This window comes from Carcharhinus amblyrhynchos, chromosome 3 (genome assembly GCF_965287045.1).
Source record: "Carcharhinus amblyrhynchos chromosome 3, sCarAmb.v2.hapA, whole genome shotgun sequence".
Classification (NCBI taxonomy): domain Eukaryota; kingdom Metazoa; phylum Chordata; class Chondrichthyes; order Carcharhiniformes; family Carcharhinidae; genus Carcharhinus; species Carcharhinus amblyrhynchos.
In genome coordinates, this window is record NC_137326.1 from 127,179,726 (window position 1) to 127,203,076 (window position 23,351).

General features: G+C 45.3%; 1 protein-coding gene across 1 annotated transcript; it reads left to right on the forward strand.

Moving 5' to 3' along the window:
* Window positions 1-66: 66 nt before the first annotated feature.
* LOC145341521 (type-1 angiotensin II receptor-like) lies at window positions 67-22,742 on the forward strand. The gene is made up of 2 exons (XM_080186501.1): window positions 67-149; window positions 21,242-22,742. Exon 2 carries the CDS (start codon window positions 21,246-21,248, stop codon window positions 22,401-22,403), a length of 1,158 nt encoding a protein of 385 aa, XP_080042627.1. The 5' UTR covers window positions 67-149; window positions 21,242-21,245; the 3' UTR covers window positions 22,404-22,742.
* The last annotated feature ends 609 nt before the right edge of the window (window positions 22,743-23,351 follow it).

Genomic DNA, 23,351 nt, shown 5'->3' on the forward strand with positions numbered 1-23,351 from the left:
CGGTGGTGTCAAGCTGAATATAAAAGAAGGTCTGCGGTCACCCCCTCCAGCAGTCTGGCTGCAGCATGTGTTTACCTAACCCACACAACAACTTTAGCTTGTCGACAGACTGATCAGTCCAGGCGAAGATCTCACCGGTCCATTGACAGGTAGGCAACTCACCACTTTTCATGTCAAATCTCTGGCATTGTCTTTGTTAAAGTTTATTTACTAGTGTCATATGTAGTCTTACATTAACACAGCAATGAAGTTACTGGGAAAACCGCCTTGTCGTCACACACTCCTCGCCTGTTCCGGTACACTGAGGGAGAATTTAGCATGGCCAGTGCACTTAACCCGCACATCTTTGGATTGTGGGAGGAAACCAGAGCACCCGGAGGAAACCCACGCAGACACGGGGAGACTGTGCAAACTCCACACAGACAAGCTGGGAATCGAACCTTGGTCCCTGGCACTGTGAGACAGCAGTGCTAACCACAATGCCACATGCCACCTTCTTGCCCGTCATACATGTAGAATGGCAGCCAGATTGATTTCCAGCATCCCTTTCCCTGACTACAGAAACACTCATTCCTACAACACCTTTGATTTAGTTAGAGTGTGCTCACACTGTTGTAAGTGCACTGTTAAGCAGTCATTTTTATTAAAGCTGTAAAGCGCTTTTTTTTCAACGTGCCTCTTTCTCGTGACACATTTTACAGGTTAGTAGAGAATTGGGGGAGTTATTACTGTCACTGTCTGAATATGTTTTGGTTTATAACCACAGGTCTCTCTCTGCTAAGCAAATTATTCTGTGATTATATAGGTGAGGAAGTTTTCTCTTAATCTGATTTTCTAACCAAAGTTCGTGTTTGTGTGGAAGACCATCAATATTTCTCAATGGTGGTACAATAACCAGAACCAGAGGCTTGTGTAGGTGGAAGGAGTGAGTCTTCACTTTAACCACCATGCATCATCAGCGTTTGATAAGGTACAGCACAAAAAGACTACTTCATAAAATAAGAGCCCATGATGTCCTGGGGTGTTGCATGGATAGAGGTTTGGCTAACTGATAGAAGACAGAGAGTTGGGATAAGAGGGATATTTTCAGGGTGGCAACTTGTAACTAGTGGAATGCCACAAATTCAGTGCTGGACCACAATTATTTACTATAGATATTGAAGACTCTGACGAGAGAAGTAAATGTACCATTGCCAAATTTATGGATGATACAAAAATTGGTGGGAAGACAAAGGCTATGAAGTCTACAGAGGAATATAGACCGGTTAGGTGAATGGGCAAAAAACTTGACAGATGGGATACAATGTAGGAAAATGTGAATTTCTACACTGTAACAGGGAGTTTAAAGGAGCTGAATATGATTTGAATGGAGAAAGACTGCAGAAAGTTGCAACACAGAGGGATTTTGGGGGGTCCTCATGCATGACTCAGCAAAAGCTAGCATGCAAGTTCAACAGGTAATAGGGAAAGCAAATGGAATGTTGACTTTTACTTCGAATGAAATGGGGTATAAAGATAAAGAAGTCTTGCTAATACTGTTCAAGACACGAGATAGACCACAATACTGTGAACAGTTTTGTTCTTCTGATTTGTGGAAAGGTATATTGGCATTGAAGGCAGCCCAGAGAAAGTTTACTAAGTTGATCCCAGATTTGGGGGAACTTTCTGATGAGGAGTGGTTGAGCGGATTGAGTCTGTATTCATTGGAGTTTCAAAGAATGAGAGGCGACCTCATTGAGTTATATAGGACTCTGAGGGAGATTGACAAGGTAGACACTGAAAGGTAGATTCCCCTTGTGGGAGAGTCTTGGACCAGAGGGCATAAACTCAGAATAAGGGGTCCACCCACTCAAAACAGCGATGAGGAGGAATTTCTTCTCTCAGAGTGTAGTGAATCTCTGGAATTCTGAATCATAGTGGGCTGTGGAGGCTCGGTTGTTAAGTATTTTCAAGGCCGAGATAGACAGATATTTAACTAGTAAGGGAATCAAACTTTATGGGGTTAAGGCGGGAAATTGGAGTTGAGAATTATCCCATCAGAACCATCATGATCTCATTGAATGATAGAGCAAACTAGATGGGCCAAATGGCCTACTTCTACTCCCTTGTCTTATTGTCTAAAATGACATTGGTCATCCATTGATGTCACGGAAATGAGAATCAGGAGGGGTGAAAAATAAGCGCTAGTAAAGAAGAGAACTCAGCTCGTTATGTCAGGTGGTTGTGAAATATCTCAGGTGGAATTTTGCACCTCAGTCGCAGTGGGAGCAGGGCCATAAATTGCGATGGCCCGTTGAAGAGTAAATTGACTTTGGCAGGACCAAAAGATGCCACCAGCAGGAGGCGATGTATAATTCCAGTCCTCATCTGTAAGATGTTCACAACATCTCCCTGCCCAATTTTTCCACCCAGCCTAATTAGCAGACAGAAATGACCAGGTTGGTTGGATTATGGATCAGCAAAATCTCCCAGTCAATTTTCTTTAATAGTCTTCACTTGGGCCAAGCATTACACCCAACTCCTGAAGAAAAATCACACCCTTAATCTTTAAAGGGACTGGTGCCTTTGCAACAAATGTTTACAGTTTTTCTTACATTGGTAATATCAATGTTCATCACTTGCGTGTGAAAAAATGAAGCTCAGCACTTGAGAAATATTCCAAACATGTTCATATAATCATAATTTCTCTTTTAAAATCACTTTTAACATGACAGACAATAAGAGACAGAATAGACTGGGACTATACCCATTGGAATTTCAGAAGAATTAAGGGAGGATTTTATAGAAACAAAATTATGAAGGAAATAGATCAGATAGAAGCAGGGAGGCTGTTTCCACTGGCGGGTGAAAATGGGGATAAGGAGCATATCGGCCATGATCAATGGCAGAGCAGGCTCGATGGGCCGAATGGCCTAATCCTATTCCTATATCTTAGGAGTTTATGAACTTATGATCGAGATTAATGGGAGTATGGCTCCACAAAATTAATACAGAATCCAAACAGGGATTAACAAATGTGGGGAAGGAAAGGATTTGAATGGGTTTATGGTGGATTAGAGGGGAAGCAGTGGCACAGTGGTATTGTCATTGGATTAGTAACCCAGAGACCCAGGGATACGCTTTGGGCGCCTGTGTTTGAATCCCACCATGGCAGATGGTGAAATTTGAATTCAATAAAAGTCTACTGATGACATGAAACCATTGTCAATTGTTGTCAAAACCCCTCTGGCTCACGACTGTCCTTTAGGAAAGGAAATCTGCTGTCCTTACCTGTGATTCCAGACCTAGAGAAATGGTGTTGACTCTTAACCACCCTCGGGAATGGCCAATAAATGCCAACCCAGCCAGCGATATCCACATCCAATGAATGAATAAAAGAAAGGGCTACTTTATGAATCCAGTCAATGCAAAACTGGTAGAGAATCACAGAAATATTGGCACAGAAGGATGCCATTTGGTCTTTTATACCAGTACTGTCCCTATACTGCGGCACAGTGGTTAGCACTGCTGCCTCTTAGCGCCAGTGACCTGGGTTCAATTCCCAACTTGGATCACTCTCTGTGTGGAGTCTGCACGTTCTCCCCGTGTCTGTGTGAGTTTCCTCCGGGTACTCCGGTTTCCTCCCACAGTCTGAAAGATGTACAGATTAAGTGCATCGACCATGCTAAATTCCCCCTCCATGTACCCGAACAGGCACCAGAGTGTGGCAGCTAGGGGATTTTCACAGTAACTTCATTGCAGTGTTAATGTAAACTTATTTGTGGCAATAATAAGTAAACTTTAAACCTTCCCTGACAGGACTACTTACTATGACCCCATTTCCCTGCTCTTCCCATTTATCAGTTATCATCTTTGTGTGCTTATTCCCTTCTGAAATGTTGTAAGTGGCTTAGTTTCAGTATTCACTGGTGCTAATGTATTTCATAATCGAATAACCCTTTGGATGAATGCATTGCTTGTGATCTTGTCGCTGATGCTTCCAGTGCCGAGCCTGGTACTCTCCTTTGTCACTCATTCATTAATCATTCCACATAATCTCATACTCTTCAAACCCTTACATAGATTTGAGCACAAATTCGTTCCCCATTATAATTAATTAGCTGCGCATTAACTTCCTTAGTTCCAAAGCTAAACAAATGTTCCAATACATTTTGAAAGAATTTCTTGTACAAATAACCAGTGAGGCCACTTGTACCGTATTGTGTACAAGATTCAGTTTTCAAATTTCAAAGGAACATTAAAGTGTTTGGGGAGATTAACTAAAAGCAACAAAGATAATACTGGGGTTTCGTTATCAGATTATTCAGAATTCATAAGTTCTTCAAAGTTTTAGAGTTTATTTATTTAGTGTCACAAGTAGGCTTACATTAACGTTGCCAATGAAGTTATTGTGAAAATAGGGCGGCACAGTGGCACAGTGGTTAGCACTGCTGCCTCACAGTGCCAGGGACCAGTTCAATTCTGGCTTCGGGTGACTGCCTGTGTGGAGTTTGCACATTCTCCCCGTGTCTGCGTGGGTTCCCTCTGCCTGCTCCAGTTTCTTCCCATACTCTAATGGTGTGCAGGCTAGGTGGATTGCCTAAACTAAATTATCCCTTAGTGTCCCAAGATGTGTAGATTGGTGGGATTAACAAGATAAATACTTGGCATTATGGAGAACAGGTCTGGGTGAGATTGCCCCTTAGTGTCAGGGGGAATACTTGGGGTTACAAGGATAGGGCCTGGGTGGGTTTGTTGTTAGTGCAGACCCTATGGGCTGAATAGCTTCCTTCTGCACTGTAGGGATTCAATCATTGTATTCAATGAAAATCCCTGAGTCGCCACACTCTGGTGCCTGTTCGGGTCGGCTGAGGGAGAATTTAGCATGGCCAATGCTCCTAACCAGCTCATCTTTCAGACTGTGAGAAGGAACCAAAGCACCTGGGGAAAGCCCACACAGACACAGGGAGAACATGCAAAATCCACACAGTAAGTGACCCAAGCTGGGAATTGAACCCAGGTCCCTGGCGCTGTGCGGTAACAGTGCTAACCACTGTGCCACCATTGAGAGATAATTGTGTATTGCTGATCTAATTAAATGAACGTTAAGCAAGGATTAAAGGAAGCAGTTTTCTTCACCGAATGGTGATTTTGTGAACTGCAAGTATAGTTAACACAAATGTTAACTCTTTCACAAATAACCTAGACCAGTCAGGTTCAAAAAAAAGATGTGTTTTTAAAATGTTCAGGTAAATTTCAAGTGGTCTAACTGACCTGAGCAACATTCTGTGGGTGTAGGTATTGGTCACATTAGCCTGTAGTTCTTTTAGATTTCTGATGCTAACCCCCTCTGCTGTTCCTCGGAGACAATGTGAAACTATGCTTTCTTGGTGAGAAATTCCTCTATCAGCATCACAAGGATCCCCTTTTCTAAGTGACATTAAGCAGGGATGAATCATTGAGATATAAAGACAGAGTTTCCTCCGGGTGCTCCCACAGTCCAAAGATGTGCGGGTTAGGGTGTGGGATTACAGGAATAAGGACTGGGTGGGATTGTGGTCAGTGCAGACTCGATGGGCCGAATGACCTCCTTCTGCGCTGCAGGGATTCTATTATTCTTTTCTGATTTTGTTACAGTTCAAACCATGTCCCTGATCTGCTGCCAGTGGGAGAAAACTGCTCAGCAATTCTCTCATAATGACATTGCAATTTAATTTAATCCACTGAGTTTCCGCTGAATTTTTTTTACCAGTACCCTTTTAAGGGGTGGTTCTTTCATGAATTAGTTAATTTTGTCCATTTGGTGCTCTGAATTGTATAAAGAGTCACATATGCTACACACAGCAGTCCTGCAGAGTAGATGATTAAAATGACTCATAGACTCCCTGGCCACTTGCATCTTAGAATCATAGAATCCCCACAGTGCAGAAGGAGGCTATTTGGCCCATCGAGTCTGCACACAATCCCATCCAGGCCCTATTCCCGTAATACCACATATTTACCCTGCTAATCCCCCTGACACTAAGCGCAGCCAATCAACCTAACCAGCACACCTCTGCACTGTGGAAGGAAACCGGAGCATCCAGAGGAAACCTGAGCAGACACATGAAGAGCGTGCAGACTCCACACAGACAGGGACCCGAGGCTGGAATTGAACCCAGGTCCCTGGCACTGTGAGGCAGCAGTGCTAATCACTCTGCCACTGCGCCACCCAAGCTTCTTCTGCAGGCTCGAGGGCTCCATATTCCACAGGCATGGATTCCGAGGTTGCAGCCCCTTTTGCACTAATTGTGGGGGTTGCTCCCTCGGTTTGATTTGCAACTCAGTCCCTGATATGTTCCTGACATGTGGTCACCTTGTTCCGGGGGAGGGGGAGTTCATGAGTGCGGGGAAGAAAGGGGGGAACGGAACGGAGGATGGGGAGATACGAGCAGGATGGGGGACCTGCTCACGAGCCTGGCTTTTTCCTGGGCTTGGTCATGGTGGCAGGTAACAAACCCAGAGACAGCAGGCAGCTGAGGGGGAAAGGGTTGGGGGATGGTTGTAATTCATCCCAAATGTCTGCCTCTCTTCTTATAGAGAAACATTGTTCAGACTTCATGTTTCATCCCTCGACCTTCCGCCCCTGAGGGTAGTGAACCGCACTGCATCATGGTTAAACGGGCAGAGTAACTCTCCAATAGCTCAATCAAATGGCCATGATTCAAGGGGCAGTGAGCGTTGGCATACCATTGGATTAGCGAAGATTTTTTCCTGATGTCCCTCAAACAACATCGCTAAACGATCATGGCACAGTGGCACAGTGGTTAGCACTGCTGCCTCATGGTGCCAGGGACCTGGGTTCGATTCTGGCCTCAGGTGCATGTCTGTGTTGGGTTTGCACATTCTCCCCGAGTCTGCATGGGTTTCCTCAGGGTGCTCTGGTTTCCTCCCACAGTCCAAAGTTGTGCGGGTTAGGTTGATTGGCCATGCTAAATTGCCCCTTAGTGTCAGAGGGATTAGCAGGGTAAACATGTGGAGCTAAGGGGATAGGACCTGGTTGGGATTGTGGTCAGTGGACCAAATGGCCTCGTTCCTCAGTCCAAAGATGTGCGGTTTAGGTGCATTGGCCACGCTAAATTGCCCATTAGTGTCCTATTGGTTAGAGGGATTAGCGGGGTAAATATGTGGGATAGCAGGGATAGGGCCTGGGTGGGATTGTTGTCAGTGCAGACTTGATGGGCTGAATGGTCTCTTTCTGCACTGTGGTGATTCTACGATTCTGCAGTGTAGGGGATCTTATTCTATTATATCCTAACCAGATTATCTGCTAAGCATTGTGTTGCTGTTTGTGGGAATTTAGAGCTTACTGTGTTCATATTGGCTGTAGCATTTCCATAAGATTTTGGAACACAAGGAGGCCATTCGATCCATCTGGCCTGCTCTGAAACAGCAACGACACTCCATTGTCATACTAGCATGTCTTTCTTTCTTCTCTTCCCAGGACACATGACCTAACACTGACCTTTGCTCTACCACTTTCCCCATTTGAAGGGTTAATTGAAAATAAGCTTTCTGCAGCTTAGATGTTACTTGAGTCGCTGGTTTGAATTGGTAAATAAAGTAAAAGTTTATTTACTAGTAACAGGTAAGGCTTACACTCACAGTGCAATGAGGTTACTGTGAAATTCCCCCTGTTGCCACACTCCGGCACCCTGCTTGGGCTAATGCACCTAACCATCACGTCTTTCAGATTGTGGGATGAAATTGGAGCACCCAGGGGAAACCCGCGCTGATACGGGGAGAATGTGCAAACCCCACACAGACAGTGACCCAAGCGGGGAAGCAAAACCCTGGTGCTGTGAGGCAGCAGTGTTAACAACTAGCACAAAGAATAAAGAAAATTACAGCACAGGAACAGGCCCTTCAGCCCTCCAAGCCTGCACCGACCTGCTGTCTGACTGAACTAAAGCTCCCTACCTTTCCAGGGAGTATACCCCTCTATATCCATCCTATTCATGTATTTGTCCAGATGCCCCTTAAAAGTAACTATCGTATCTGCTTCCACAACCTCCCTGAGCCACTGTGCCACCCAAACCACTGGCCCATTTAATTTCCTCCATCCTAATACATTCCCTTCACACAAAATCTTTAGTGAGCTCACTGAATGAAGCATCATTTAAGAGTGCTTGTTCCTTTCCAAGACAAGGGTTAAATAACAAGCTATGTCAGGAGGTACAAAGGAAGACAGCACGTCCAGAATTTAGTCATAAAGTTGACCAGTTGCGACCAAGTTATGAAAGAAGGCTGGAGAAGGTTTTTCAATCTTAGTTCCAGGCAACCGAGAGGGAGTTCTTATGGAAACAGAGGAAGGAAAATGGAAACATACGCCCAGATTTTTTTGCCACTCTGTCAGCCGTGGCAAAACTGTTAGGACAACCTGAAAATCATTCGCCCAGAAATGGCAATTCCTCCTCTTACAAGGGCAGCGGGGGGAGGTGGTGTTTCATTTTCACCAGCATGCACAATTCAAGGGGGCAAATGGCCACTTAATGCCAGCTCCCTCGACTGATGTCCGACCTTTGCATCCCAGGAATGCGAAACGCAAAGGGCAGAATTGTACACCAGTGGAATTTCACCTGCAGTTTTTATTCATTCCTGGGTGTCGCTGGCTGGTCAGCATTTATTGCCCATCCTTAGTTGCCCTCGGAGGGTATTTGAAAGTCAACCACATTGCTGGGGCTCTGGAATCCACGTGTAGGCCAGAACAAGGTAAGGATGGCAGATTTCCTTCTCTAAAGGGCACCAGATGGATTTTTCCAACAATCAGCAATGGTTCAAGGTTCTTAATTCCAGACATTATTTATTGAATTCAAATTCCACCATCTGCCACAGCAAGATTCGAACCTGGGTCCACAGAACATTAGCTGTGTTTACTAGATTAATAGTCTATTGATAATAGCACTAGGCTATCGCCTCCCCTGAGGGCTTTGACAAAAGTCAAAAAGATTGCCACATCTTACCACGCTGCCCTCAATATGAAGGGGCAATAAAACTCCTCCCAGAATGTGCAGAGTGAGTCCAGTCAGAGCAGGATCTGAACTTTGTGCACTCCTTTGGATAGCTAGGGTACCCCTTTCGATATGGTCCAGGGACACCTTTGGCAAGGTTAGTTGCTTTTTGGGGGAGGTCAGGTGTCTTTTTCAGAAAATCCTTGGAATTGCAACAGACATAAATATGTGCAAAAACATGCATAAACTAATTAGCCATCAAATTCACTGGAGGTGTCAATAAAACTGTCAAGAGGAATTGTCGAAAAAGGCAGGATAGATTGTCAGAAGCACTTGTCCAAGGGAACTGTTAAACTGTCAAGACATTTAAAAGCCCTGCCCTTTAAATATTAAGAAAGAAAGAATTGCTTGCTGCTATTTCACTCTGTGTGTTGACAAAAGCCTGGAGGTTTGCATTACTTGATTCATGCTGTATGATTGATTTCATAACTATCCATTATCACCATCATTCTTTCTCTCCACTACTGACAAACAGTGGCAGCCGTGTGCACCATCTACAAATTGTACTGTAGGAACTCACCAAACCCATTTGAAAGCATCATCTAAACTTGCGACTGCTGCCCTCTAGAGGGACAAGGGTGACAGATACATGGGAAGACCACCACCTGGAAGTTCCCTTCTGTAACACTCACTAACCTGACTTGGAAATATATCACCATTCCTTCACTGACTCTGTTTCAAAATCCTGGCAGTTCCTCTCTAACAGCATTGTGGGTGTAAATCAAAATATGGTGCACTTTCACCGCTGATGAATAGATACAAGTGGTTACAGGCACTTTGAAGTGGGTCTATGAATTCCAATGCTTGTTGTTATAAGAGATTGTGCACTTGAATGATATGTTTGTTGTTCTAAGGGTTTAGGTAGTTGAAGGAAGGGATGTTGTGGTGCAATGTTGCATCCTACCCCTGGGCTAAAAACATCAGTTTCAAGTCCTCTTGAGGACTTGATGGCCATGGAAGATATTTGCAAAAATGGCCAACCAGGTGATTTTCATTTTGTAACTTCTTCCAATACAGTTGAAGTTTATTTAAGGCTTGCATTAATGCTGTAATGAAGTTACTGTGAAATTCTTCTAGTTGATGACAAGTGGTAAGATCTGGAGAGATTCCAGGTCAACCATACTACATAAAGACTCACCTGAGGAAGGAGCAATGCTCCGAAAGCTCATGATTCCAAATAAACCTTTTGGACTTTAACCTGGTATTGTGAGACTTCTTAGGACACTGCAGGAGGGTAAAGGACAGCAGACGATCCCACTGGTGACCCGTGGTGATTTGCCTCCTCTCCCCCTACCCCTGGAGAACATGCAGCAGATTGGTGTGGAGGGCCCAGCTATTGGGTTACATTCGTTAAAAATGGGTACGGATGGTGCTGTGGCGCAGTGGTTAGCACTGCTACCTCAGAGCACCAGGGACCTGGATATGATTCCTGGCTTGGGTCGCTGTCTGTGTGGAGTCGGCACATTCTCCCTGTGTCTGCGTGGGTTTCGTCCGAGTGCTCTGGTTTCCTCCCACAGTCCGGAAGACATGCTGGTTAGGTACATTGGCCATGCTAAGTTCTCCCTCAGTGTACCCGAACAGGCACCGGAGAGTGGCGGCTAGGGGATTTTCACAGTAACTTCATTGCAGTGTTAACTTAAGTCTACTTGGGACACGAATAAATAAACCTCAGAAGTGGTAAATGCAGAACACTACCTCAAATGAAACCCAAGATACACGGGTACATTCCTGAGAATACAACACGTTTAGAATTAGTATCTAGATCACAGAAACCATCCTTAGCAAAGGTTTATTCCCGGGGAGAGGGATGGGGAGGAATTCATCTCTGGGCCGCAGATTCTGGAACAATGAAAATCAGGAATATTACTCCCCCACACCCCCCCCACCATCACTCCCTCCCCACCCACCTCCCCCACCACCACCACCACCACCACCACCACCCTGGGTTTAATTGTCCAGGACCATAACTCTTCAGCTGCTGTTCCCAAATTGTACCTTAGATATTGTCACTACTGTTCAGGAAAATGTGTTTTTGAATATAGCACTTTTAATGAAGAGTTTACATTCCAGAAATTTCTAGGTATCCTATCTGAAAAATAAACTGTCCCGTTAAGAAGTGGAAGTTTCAGCTCAGCAGCAGTTATCTCAATCGGTGAATATTTCTCTCTCCACGCGCCAGCTCCTTGGTGAAGCCATTCTTTGGCTCCAGCTTCAGGCTTTGTCTTGGGTGGTCACAGGTATCTTCAATGGTGGTGGACTGGAAACTACCTGCCACCTGGTGGTGGGCAGAAAGCACTGCAGGGCCATGGTGGGGACAGTGAGATTAGGCACAGTGACTGAGAATGTGAAGTTACAAACATTGCCTCATCACTGTTGACTGACAAAGGGAGAACAGGCAAGTGACATTCCAGTGAAAGGGATGGTGGTCTGAGTCATTAAAAACCCACCCACAAAAACCTAATTATCAAGTTCATTCTTTCAGGTTAGGTGCATTGGCCAAGCTAAATTCTCCCTCAGCGTACCAGAACAGGCACCAGAGTGTGGTGTTAACATAATCCTACTAGTAACTAATAAATAAATGTAAAAAAAAGCATGTTCATCATCTGCAGTGTTTGTTCCTATGCTGGCGGGTAGGTAGGTCACTCCAAAGGCCTGTCGGAGCCCGGAAGGTTCTGCTGCAGAAAGGACAGCATACTGCAGATGACTGAGTTTTGGACACATTGCTGGTTTGGCACAGTGGTTAGCACTGCTGTCTCATGGAGCCAGGGACCCAGGTTCGATTCCTGGCTTGGGTCACTGCCTGTGTGGAGTTTGCACATTCTCCCCTCTGTCAGCGTGTGTTTCCTCCGGGTAGTCCGGTTTCCTCCCACAGTCCAAAGATGTGCATGTTAGGTTGAATGGCCATGCTAAGAAATTGCCCCTTAATGTCCAGGGATGTGGAGATTAGAGGGATTAGTGGGTATAATATGTAGGGATATGGGGGTAGAGCCTAGGTGGCATTGTGTTCGGTGCAGACTCGATGGGCCAAAGGGCCTCTTTCTGCACTGCAGTGTTCTATGATTCTATGAAGATGCTCTCTTGCAGAGTTAGCGCAGATTTGATGGGCCGAATGGCTTGCTTCTGCAGTGTGGAGATTCTATGGTTCTACTTACTCTCCTTGTGTTTATTTTCTTCCTCTGAGATGTGCTTGCTTTCGAAGAAGGCCCCATTATTTTTTATTTGATTACGCCTTCAGCAGTGATCCTGGGCGAGCTCCTCCCAAGACCTGAAGTCAATGTCAAAATTCCTAAGTGAAGTCTTCAGGGTGTTTTTGTTGTGTTTGCTTTGACCGCTGTGAGAACGTGCCCCAGACTCCAATTCTCCACAGTAGACTCACTTTGCTCAGTGAGTGTCAGGCTTTCTGGTCACATGACCAGTTGAGTTGCGACTGCCCAATTTTGCACAGATTGACATGTCACCTTGAGCAAGAACCTCATTGGCTGGTATTTTGTCCTATCATCTGATCATCAGAAGCTAATAACATTTTAACAGAACACACTTTAAAATATATACATTAAGATACTCTATAAATGTAAATCATATCTTGCCATGCCAACATGTCACAAGTACTTTGTGGAAGCAAAACACAATGGATAGCACTACTGCCTCACAGCGCCGGGGAGCCGGGTTCGATTCCCAGCTTGGGTGACTGTCTCTGTGGAGGCTGTACGTTCTCCCCATGTCTGCATGGGTTTCCCATCAAGTGCTCGGGTTTCCCCCCACACTCCAAAGGTGTGCTAATTAGATGCATTGAACCGAATAGGTGCTGGAGTGTGGTGAGTAGGGGGTTTCCACAGTAACTTCATTGCAGTGTTAATGTAAGCCTACTTGTGACACTAATAAATAAATTATAAAACTGAAGCATCCTAGAACGTTTTGGGGTGGCACGGTGCCACATTCTTCCACCTTCTTCCATCGGGAAAAAGATACAAAAGTCTGAGGTCCACATACCAACCAACTCAAGAACAGCTTCTTCCCTGCTGCTGTCAGACTTTTGAATGGACCTACCTCGCATTAAATTGATCTTTCTCTACACCCTAGCTATGACTGCAACACTACATTCTGCACTATCTCCTTTCTTTCTCTATGAACAGTATGCTTTATCTGTATAGCGGGTAAGAAACAATCCCTTTTATTGTATGTTAATACATGTGATAATAATAAATCAAATCAAATCAAAATCAAATCAAAACAGTAGTTATCACTGCTACCTCACAGCCCCAAGGACCCGAGTTCGATTCCCAACTTGGGTTACGTGGAGTTTGCAAGTTCTCCCCACGTCTGCGTGGGTTTCCTCTGGCTGGTCCGGTTTCCACCATCGGTCCAAAGATGGTCGGGTTAGGTAGATTGGCAATGCTAAATTTTCCTTTAGTATCGGGGGATTAGCAGGGTAAATGTGTGGGGTTACAGAGATCAGGCCTGGGTGGGATCATTGTTGGTGCAGGCTCGATGGGCTGAATGGCCTCCTTCTGCACTGTAGGATTCTATGATTGTTTCATGAAATAGTATTTGTGAAATTAGTCAGAAACATGGTCAATGTGACAGGTTTTAAAAAGCATCTTAAAGGAGACAGAAACACAAAACTGCAGTGATTAAAATCCTAGATGGCTGAAGGCACGGCTTCCAATGCTGGGGTAAGGGGTGTGAGGAGACCAGAGTCCCCAGAGGGGTTGGAGCTTACAGACACAAGGCTATTTCAGTTGATTGCCATTCTTCTTGCTCCGAAAAGAAAATGCCAGAATGTATCTAAAGGTACAGTGATACTTTATCACGAGACATGAGCGTTGCTGCCAAGGCCAGCATTTGTTACCCAACACTCGTTGCCCCTTGAACTGAGTGGCTTACTAAACCATATCCGAGGGCAACGAAGAGTCAGCCACATTTGCTGCAGGCCTGGAGTCACATGTAGTCCAGACCGGGTAAGGATGGCAGATTTCCTTTCCTTAAGGACGTTAGCATACCAAATGGGTTTCTACAACAATCGATGATAGTTTCGTGGCCACCATTCAAGATGCTGCCTTTCAATTTCAGATTTGTTTTTATTGAATTGAATTTCAATTCTGAAGCCGCAGTGAGATTTGAACCCATGGCCCCAGATTATCCTAAGTCTTTGGATTTTTAATGCAAAGGACATTACCACTATATCACCTGTAGTATGATGCAGTATGATTCACCAGGCTGATACCGGAGATGAGGGGGTTAGCTTATGAGGGGAGATTAAATAGATTGGGCCTGTAATCGTTAGAGTTTAGAAGGCTGAGGGGGGATCTTATAGAGACTTACAAGATAATGAAGGGGCTAGATAGGGTAGAGGTAGAGAGATTCTTCCCGCTTAGAAAGGGGTAGATAAATTTCTGATAGACAAGGGAATTAAAGGTTATGGGGAGAAGGCAGGAAAGTGAACTGATTCACTTCGGGTCAGCCATGATCTTATTGAATGGCGGGGCAGGCTCGAAGGGCTAGATGGCCTACTCCTGCTCCTATTTCTTATGCTCTTATGTTATGTTCTTATGTGGAGATGCTGGTGTTGGACTGGGGTAGGCAGTGTAAGAACGACAGTCACCTGTAGTACCGAGACCTGGGGAGGCGGGGAGCATGTTCTGGGGGGCCATGCGATTGATGAGGACCCTATGGATTACCCCGGCAAGAGGGTGCGGACTATGCATCAAGGAGTTTAAGTTTCAAGTTTATTTATTAGTGTCACAAGTCAGCTTACGTTAACATTGCAATGAAGTTACTGTGAAATTCCCCTAGTTGCCACACTCCGGCGCCTGTTCAGGTATGCTGAGGGGGAATTTAGCAGAGCCAGTGCACCTAACCAGCACAACTTTTGGACTGTGGATGGAAACTGGGAGGACCCGGAGGAAACCCACGCAGACACAGGGAGAACGTGCAGACTCCACACAGACAGTGACCCAAGCCAGGAATCGAACCTGGGTCACTGGCGCTGTGAAGCAGCAATGCTAACCACTGTGCCACCATGCCACCCCAGGACCTGGCAGTTGGAGCCTGGGAATCAAGAGAAGCAGTTACACTTGTAGTCTAATCTTATCTCATTGTACATGTGAATAAATACTCTACTGGCAATAAAGCCTTTACAGTTAAAGCTGCATCGAGTTACCCTCAAACTATTACGTTTGGGATTTCTTCTCAAAGGGAAAACAGTGGCCAAGTGCTGTTGTTACTTGACTCCAGAGACTGAGGGGAATGCCCTGGGGCACGGGTTCAAATCCCACCCATGTCGATGGTGAAATTTGAAATCAATAAAAATATGGAATTATAAGTCTAATGATGACAATTGTTGATTGTTGTAAAATCTATTTAGGGAAGGAAATCTGTAATCCTTACTGGCCTGCCTAAATGTGACTCCCAATCCACTGAAATGTTTTAACTCTTAACTGCCCACTCAAGGGCAATAAAGGGTGGGCATTAAATGCTGGTCCAGCGGCAATGCCCATGTCCCTTAAAAGAATAAATAAGTAAAGCTGGGACTATGGATGGCAATGTTAACTTTACAAATAACAAGTGCCGCGCCACAGAAAATCCAGTCCCATACCTTATTTTGCTTTTGATTTACTTAAGTGAGAGGACCAAAAATATCTCACTAAAGCCAAAAAGGGCAAGTTAAAGAACAGAAACTGAATACTGGGCGGGGAGGGTGGCACAGTGGTTAGGGCTGCTGCCTCACAGCACCAGGGACCCGGGTTCAATTCCCAGCTTGGGTCATCGTCCGTGTGGAGTCTGCATGTTCTCCCCGTGTCTTTGTGGGTTTCCTCCGGGTGCTCCGGTTTCCTCCCACAGTCCAAAGATGTGTAACTTAGGTGCTAAATTGCCCCTTAATGTCAGGGGGATTAGGAGGTTAAATACATAGGGTTTCAGGGGCAGGGCCTGGGTGGGATTGTTGTTGGTGTCGACTCAAAGGACCAAATGGCCTCCTTCTGTACTGTAGGAATTCATTTAAGTGAGAGGACTAATTTTTCCTGGTACTCTGAAACTGAAAGAGAAACCTTTCACTGGTTAAAAGCATTTCACCAAAAAAAAAGCTTTTGAATGTAAGTACTAGGCTGTAGAAAGTCAAAAGAAGCTTATGTATGAGATCAAACTTTTTCCTTCATAACTTCCGGGTCACATTGAGATAGAAACAAAAATCTATGATTAACCATTCATAAATGTGAGCGATCACTTTTCTGAGTGTCTTGGTGTTTTGGAGACCATTTATAAATCAACTATTAAGTTAATCCATTTTCCAAACTGTACTTTGTAGCTTTGTCCCAAATAAATATAAATTGTTATGAGGGATGACATTTACTCAGCTGTTTTCCATTAGTTTTTCACACATCCACATGAATAATGTACCTAAGGCCCTTGAGATAACTTGACCTCTGAACATTGCCCAAGGAATCTTCCTGCATTTAGTGCTAACGGTGTGGCATACTCACGTGAAGCCTTTTGCATGGCTGACGTGTCAAGTTTTCTAGATAAGGTAAATGGCACAAGACCTCCACGGGGACTTGTTTCAGGCAGACTGAAAGCACATTAAACGTGCTGTGTCCCAAAATGGATATAATCCATCACTTTCACAAGAGGTCGAAGGGTAAGCCAAGAGTACTGTGGCAGATAGGGGTGATGCCCCCATGTATGCTGGCTATGGAAAACCTGTTTTCATTTTTAAACAGTGCAGCTGAGAAATGGTTCTGTTCACTATTAGTTTACAGATGTTTACATACTCATGTCAAATGGGACTGAAAGACTTGCAATTCTACAATGCTTTGCCTGACAATCTCAAAGCACTTTGCCGCCAACAAGTTTCAGTGCAAGTCACTGTTGTAATATTGAAACCATGGTGTAGAAGGAGGCCATTTGGCCCATCAAGCCTGCACCGAGAACAACCCAGGCCCTATCCCCATAACCGTCCTGACACATTAAGGGGCAATTTACCATGGCCAATCAACCTAACCCACACATCTTTGGACTGTGGGAGGAAACCGGAGCACCCGGAGGAAACCCACGCAGACAAGGGGAGAATGTGCAAACTCCATACACGAGGCTGGAAGGGAACCCAGGTCTCTGGCGCTGTGAGTCAGCAGTGCTAACCACTCTGCCACCATGCTGACCCTTGCAATGAGTTTGCTTTTCAATGAGTTTGGGGGTGAAAATGATCCTTGACACAGGTAATGACACTTGTTTCCCAATGCACCCTAATGTCTTTGCCATTGAAGCTTGCTGTGAGTGTCCTGAAGGCAAGTATATTGCAGGAGTCTCTTCTGAAGAAAGCATTTGCAGGATTACGAGAAAGAACAGGAGAGTGGGACTAATCGTTAGCTCCTTCACACAGCCGAGACAGGCATAGATGGGCCGAGCGGCCTCTTGCTGAGCTGCATGAGTTTAACGATTTGAGCATCATTTCATCCACATGTGGATGCACATATCCATCCATTCCACTCCTGCCAGAGAACTAATAGAGGAGAAGGTCCATTGCTCTGCCTCAGGAGTTCTTCACAATAACATGGACATCTTTTATTATCATCGAATCATAGAATCCTGCAGGACAGAAGGCCACCATTCAGCCCACCGAGGCCACACCAACCACAATCCCACCAGCCCCTATCCCCATAACCTTAGCGAGTCCCCCAGACACTAAGGGGCAATTTATCAGAGCCAATCCACATAACCTACACATCTCTGGAATGCGGCAGGTGCTAACCACCGTGCCGCCCTCGGGCAGGACCAGGAATCGCAGCCACTTTAGGACTTGCCTGCCCAGCGCCCACGTCGCACCTGAAATTCTGCCCCATGTCTTAGATCTGTGACTTAGAAATGAGCTCTGTTAAATTTGCCTGATAGACAAACACGGGAAACAGTGGACAGAGTACCCTTCGTCATCCAGTACTTCCCTGGAGCGGAGAAGCTACGACATCTTCTCCGGAGTCTTCAACATATCACTGATGAAGACGAACATCTCGCCAGGGCCGTCCCCACATCCCCACTTCTTGCCTTCAGACAACCACACAACCTCAAACAAACCATTGTTCGCAGCAAACTACCCAGTCTTCAGAACAGTGACCACAACACCACACAACCTTGCCACAGCAACCTCTGCAAGATATGCCAGATCATCGACATGGATACCATCATCACACGTGAGAATACCATCCACCAGGTACACGGTAAATACTCTTGTAACTCGACCAACATTGTTTACCTGATACGTTGCAAGAAAGGATGTCCCGAAGCATGGTACATTGGGGAGACCATGCAGACGCTACGACAACGGATGAATGAACATCGCTCGACAATCACCAGGCAAGACTGTTCCCTTCCTGTTGGCAAACACTTCAGCGGTCACGGGCATTCAGCCTCTGACCTTTGGGTAAGCATTCTCCAAGGCGGCCTTCACGACACACGACAGCGCAGAGACTGAGCAGAGACTGATAGCCAAGTTCCACACACATGAGGACGGTCTCAACAAGGATCTTGGGTTCATGTCGCACTATCTGTAACCCCCAACACTTGCCTGGGTTTGCAAAACCTCACCCACTATACTGTCTGGAGACAATACACATCTCTTTTACCTGTGATCAGTGCTCCTTCCACTCACATTATCGGCCACTTCAAGACTTGAACAGCAGGTGAGGTGTAAAGATTCGCATTCTAATCAGTAATCTGTAAACAGTCTGTGCTTTATATGCTCTGTCTGAGGCCAGAACTCTCCATTCACCTGATAAGGGGACTGACCCGAAAGCTTGTGCGTTTACTATCAAATAAATCGGTTGGACTAAAACCTGGTGTTGTCAGACTTTTTACTGTGTTTACCCCAGTCCAACGCCAGCACATCCACATCAAATTTGCCTGATCCCAGTGGATTGCATTCACTGCAGAGAGTATTTCAGCATTTAACAAGTAAGAAGGAATGAGACATCAGTAAGATGGATTACGCTCGGGTTATGGGTTGCCTGGCACTTGTACAGCGCTTGCACTGTTAGTGTGGTGTGCTGTTTTCTTTCCTTAATGACATAAGGAATCAAATGAAAGCTGAACTTGATTGTACCGCAGACCAACGGTCCCCCGTAGGTAAAGGAAGAACACTCATCTGTTTTCACATCAACTTGGTATTTTAAATTATGGACATATTACACCCTTAAGTATATCAGTTTGGCTTTATGGGTCAGTTGTGGGGAGGAATCCGCACTCCACATTTGCCACCATAAATTATCGTGGCATTTTGACAGCAGTTTAATACAGCTGCTCCTGGGATGTCCCTCAGATGTCATTAATCGTAAACCTTCTGGATACTTCGCTAACCCTAAAGATGGACGTGACTAACAAGCCCTTCCTGACAATTCCGAATTGCATTCCATATTTGTGCTCCGGCAGACAAGTGAGGACGTATTGGCTCCTATTGGCTAGGGGATTTTCACAATAAATAAACTTCTTGTTGTCAGAATCCTGTGGACTTGAATCCTAGAGCCTTTTCGTCACTTAATCAGAACATTAAATTCAACAAAAGAACAGTGCATTTGACATGATTATTGATAATCCACTGACGGTCTCTGAGCAGCAAGTTTTTATCAAGCAGGCAAAGCAAACACTGGGATGTCTTTAAAGGTCTTAATGGGTTTTATTTTATTCATTCGTGGGATATGAGCATCAGTGGCTGGCCAGCAATTATTGCCCATCCCTCGTATTAATATTTGGAATGTTTCACTTAGTGCTTTTAATAGTGTCACATGTAGGCTTACATTAACACTACAATGAAGTTACTGTGGAAATCCCCTCATTGTCACACTCTGGCGCCCATTCTGGTACACTGAGAGAGAATTTAGTACGGACAGTGCGCCTAACCTGCACTTCTTTCCAGTATAGGAGGAAACCGGAGCACCCAGAGGAAACCCACACAAGTGCAGGGAGAATGTGCAGACTCCGCACAGACAGTGATCCAAGTTGAGAATTGAACCCGGGTCCCTGGCGCTGTGAGGCAGCAATGCTAACCACTGTGCCACCGTGATGCTAATGCGAAGTAAAAGTTTAGGCACCTTAGCAATAATATGCATCAGAGCTTTTTAAAACATTAAGATATATTCTGGCACACAATCAAATTTTACGATTTTCCAATTAAAATTATAGAAATAAAACAATGATGCAGTGCAGAAGGAGACCATTTGGCCCATCGTGACTGTGCCAGCCCTTTCAACGAGTTGTCAAATTAAATTGCACTCCCCTTTTTTTTCCCAGAGCCCTGAAAATGTTTCCCTATGGATTATATACTCTTTCAAAAGCTGCTTTAGATCCTGCTTTCACCAGCCTTTTTGGTTTGGCCAAATGATCTCATCTGTCCTGAGGGAAACATTCTAGAGATGATGAGTAACGTTACAGAATTTGCCTGTGGGATCAGGTTAAACATTCAGTTTACAAAGTGCCTAATTTTACCTTCTGCTGAGGTCAATGGAAGGTAAGACTAGCGGGAGCTGGTAAATCCCTTATCTCCCCGAAAAGTGACACGGCGAAAGATTGTGGTATCTATGCTGATCCCATCAATTTCCGTCAGGGGAAATGACACCCATTAGTCACTCCTCCTCACCACAGTGCAGTCTGAAGCAACAAGTACACTTGAAAATAAGTAAACTGGACTAAGATATTTTTTATGAGGTCAGATATCCAAAAGGTTCAACTTTTGAAGTGTTCAAATCACCAACAATCTGCCTTGCTCCCTCCACGCCGATTCTATGGTTAAGAAAGCCCACCAACTCCCCTACTTTTTCAGAAGAAATTTGGCATATCCACTACAACTCTCACTAATTTTCACAGATGCACCACAGAAAGCATCCTTTCCAGAGGTATCACACTTTGGTATGGCTCCTGTTCTGACCAAGATTGAAAGAAAATATGAAGGGTTGTGAATATAGCCCAGTCCATTACGCAAACCAGCATCCCATCCATTGACGCTGTCTACACTTCCCGCTGCTACAGAAAAGCAGCCAGCTACGTTCATGACCTTTTGTAGTTCCTTGCGGTCCTGGCCAGAGCAGGAGCCACACCAAGGTGTTATACAACCAGAAAGAATGCTTCCTTTGGTGCATCTGTAGAAGTTGGTGAAAGTTCCAGTTGTGGAAATAGATAATATAATGTAATTATCTTTTGCAAATGTACTAATATGACACCCTTTCCACCTACAGAACAATGAAGTGGATGGAGATGTCTCAAAACTCCAGTACGTTTCACAACTTACCATCTGAACTTCCACCAGGTATGGAAGAAACCTTATTGAATGATTCCATGGAGGATTCCTCGAGGAGGACAAACCTGAGCTGTATAATCGGTGGGAGACACGCTTACATCTTCCTGCTGATCCCTGTCTTATACAGTATCATCTTTGTGTTGGGGGTCCTGGGAAACAGCCTGGTCATCATCGTTATTTATTATTACCTGAAGCTGAATACAGTCGCGAATATCTTGCTGCTGAACCTGGCTCTGGCCGACCTGATCTTTGTGGTCACCTTGCCGCTCTGGGCTACCTACACGGCCATGGAGTACCACTGGCCCTTTGGGGGCTTCCTGTGCAAGATGAGCGCCACCGTGCTGCTGCTGAACATGAACGCCAATGTCTTCCTGATCACTTGCCTCAGTATCGACCGCTACCTCGCCATCGTGCATCCCATTATATCAAGGACTGGGCGCACCTTAGTCCATGCGTGGATGGCGTGCATCACGGTTTGGATACTGGCTGGCCTGGCAAGCCTGCCCGCCATGTTTTTCCGCGATGTCCTTTACTACCCCGAATGGAATAAAACCATCTGTGCTTTTCATTACCCGAAACAGAACGAGGATCAGTGGGTGCTTGGCATGGCTTTGTTGAAGTCCCTGTTGGGGTTTCTAATCCCCCTGATAATTATTTTGATCTGTTACTCACTAATTATGAAGACCTTACTGCAGGCCTACCAGATTGAAAGGAGCAAGCCTACGAGCAACGAGGCGTTCAAACTGATTGTGGCTGTCGTGGTGTCCTTCATTTTGTGCTGGCTTCCGTTTCAGATATTCACTTTCTTGGACGTGCTTTCCCGCCTGAAGATTATCAAAGACTGCCTCATCCCTGAAGTTGTTGACACCTCCATACCCTTCACCATCTGTGTGGCCTACTTCAACAGCTGCCTGAACCCCATTCTCTACGGCTTGGTGGGCCGCACTTTCCGGGAAAAGTTCTTCCTTCTCCTGAGGTGTGTGCCCCCCAAGATCATATCTCACCCAAGGCTGTCGACCAAGATGAGTTCGCTGTCGTACCACACCCTTGAATCCCTGAACGCAATGGCCAAGAAATCGGTCTCCTCGAGCGCGTTTTAAGCTGCCCTATTTCTCCAGAACATTGGGATTTCAATAAAAGACGTGGTGCAAATATATCATGAGTGATCCGTAGTCGATGATGAGTTTGAACAGAGCAATCAGGTTCCAAGATCCAGAAGATAAAACCAAGGGTTCCATCACTAGATTGGAATTGTAATCTGCCCCTTCGTCCTGGGATCCATTTCCCAATTGTTTGAAAGTGCTACCTCTGCCAATGCTTCCCAAGCATTGTGCAACTTCTTCTGGCCTTTGGCCAAGTCGCCGTTCTCGTTTCTGACAAGCGAGACTATGAAGCGTTACAGCAAAGTCGAAAGTGTTCCTCATCCAACGTCCATTCAAGTGCACCGCCTTCCAGCCGGAGTAACTGGATCGGGAGTCGGGATTGTGAACGTAGACTGTTAGAAGAAGCACACCAGGGTCTGCTGCGGCACACCTCTGCTCTCGAGCTGACTCAGCCACCCCACCCCCCACCCTGGCTCCGTTTCACCCGGCGCACTTGCCAGCTGAGGCCACGGAGAGGCATTTCAATTCATGACTTCAACCTCGCTGCTTAACTTCATAAAGACGACGTCCTACACTTTGCTATGGACGTGAAGCTTCTGGAAAGTGAGCACTGCTCCACGACTTTTGACCAAAGAATTATTCTGTGCTCAAGTCAGGATTGGACTTGGGCTGGTATTTTGTGTAAAACTGCAGCTAATGGTCGACGATTAGCAACATACCCGTGGGCCGTTTACTTCTGTGATTCAGCTCATGTGAAGCAGAAAGCAAATAATGTGCAAAGCAGAACATTCCGGGTAGTCTTACGTTTGTTCGGGAATTCCGCCACGAGTGAACAGCCTGCCGTTTTCCACCGCCGGGAAAACACGGCTAGGCCGGAAAATCTCACCCTTTGTCTTCGATTACTAATTTAATATATTCTACATCCTTAAAATAAGGCCTGTTAGT

Coding starts and splice junctions, on each gene's coding strand:
- LOC145341521 (XM_080186501.1), top strand. CDS start 21,246: ATGAAGTGGATGGAGATGTCTCAAAACTCCAGTACGTTTCACAACTTA.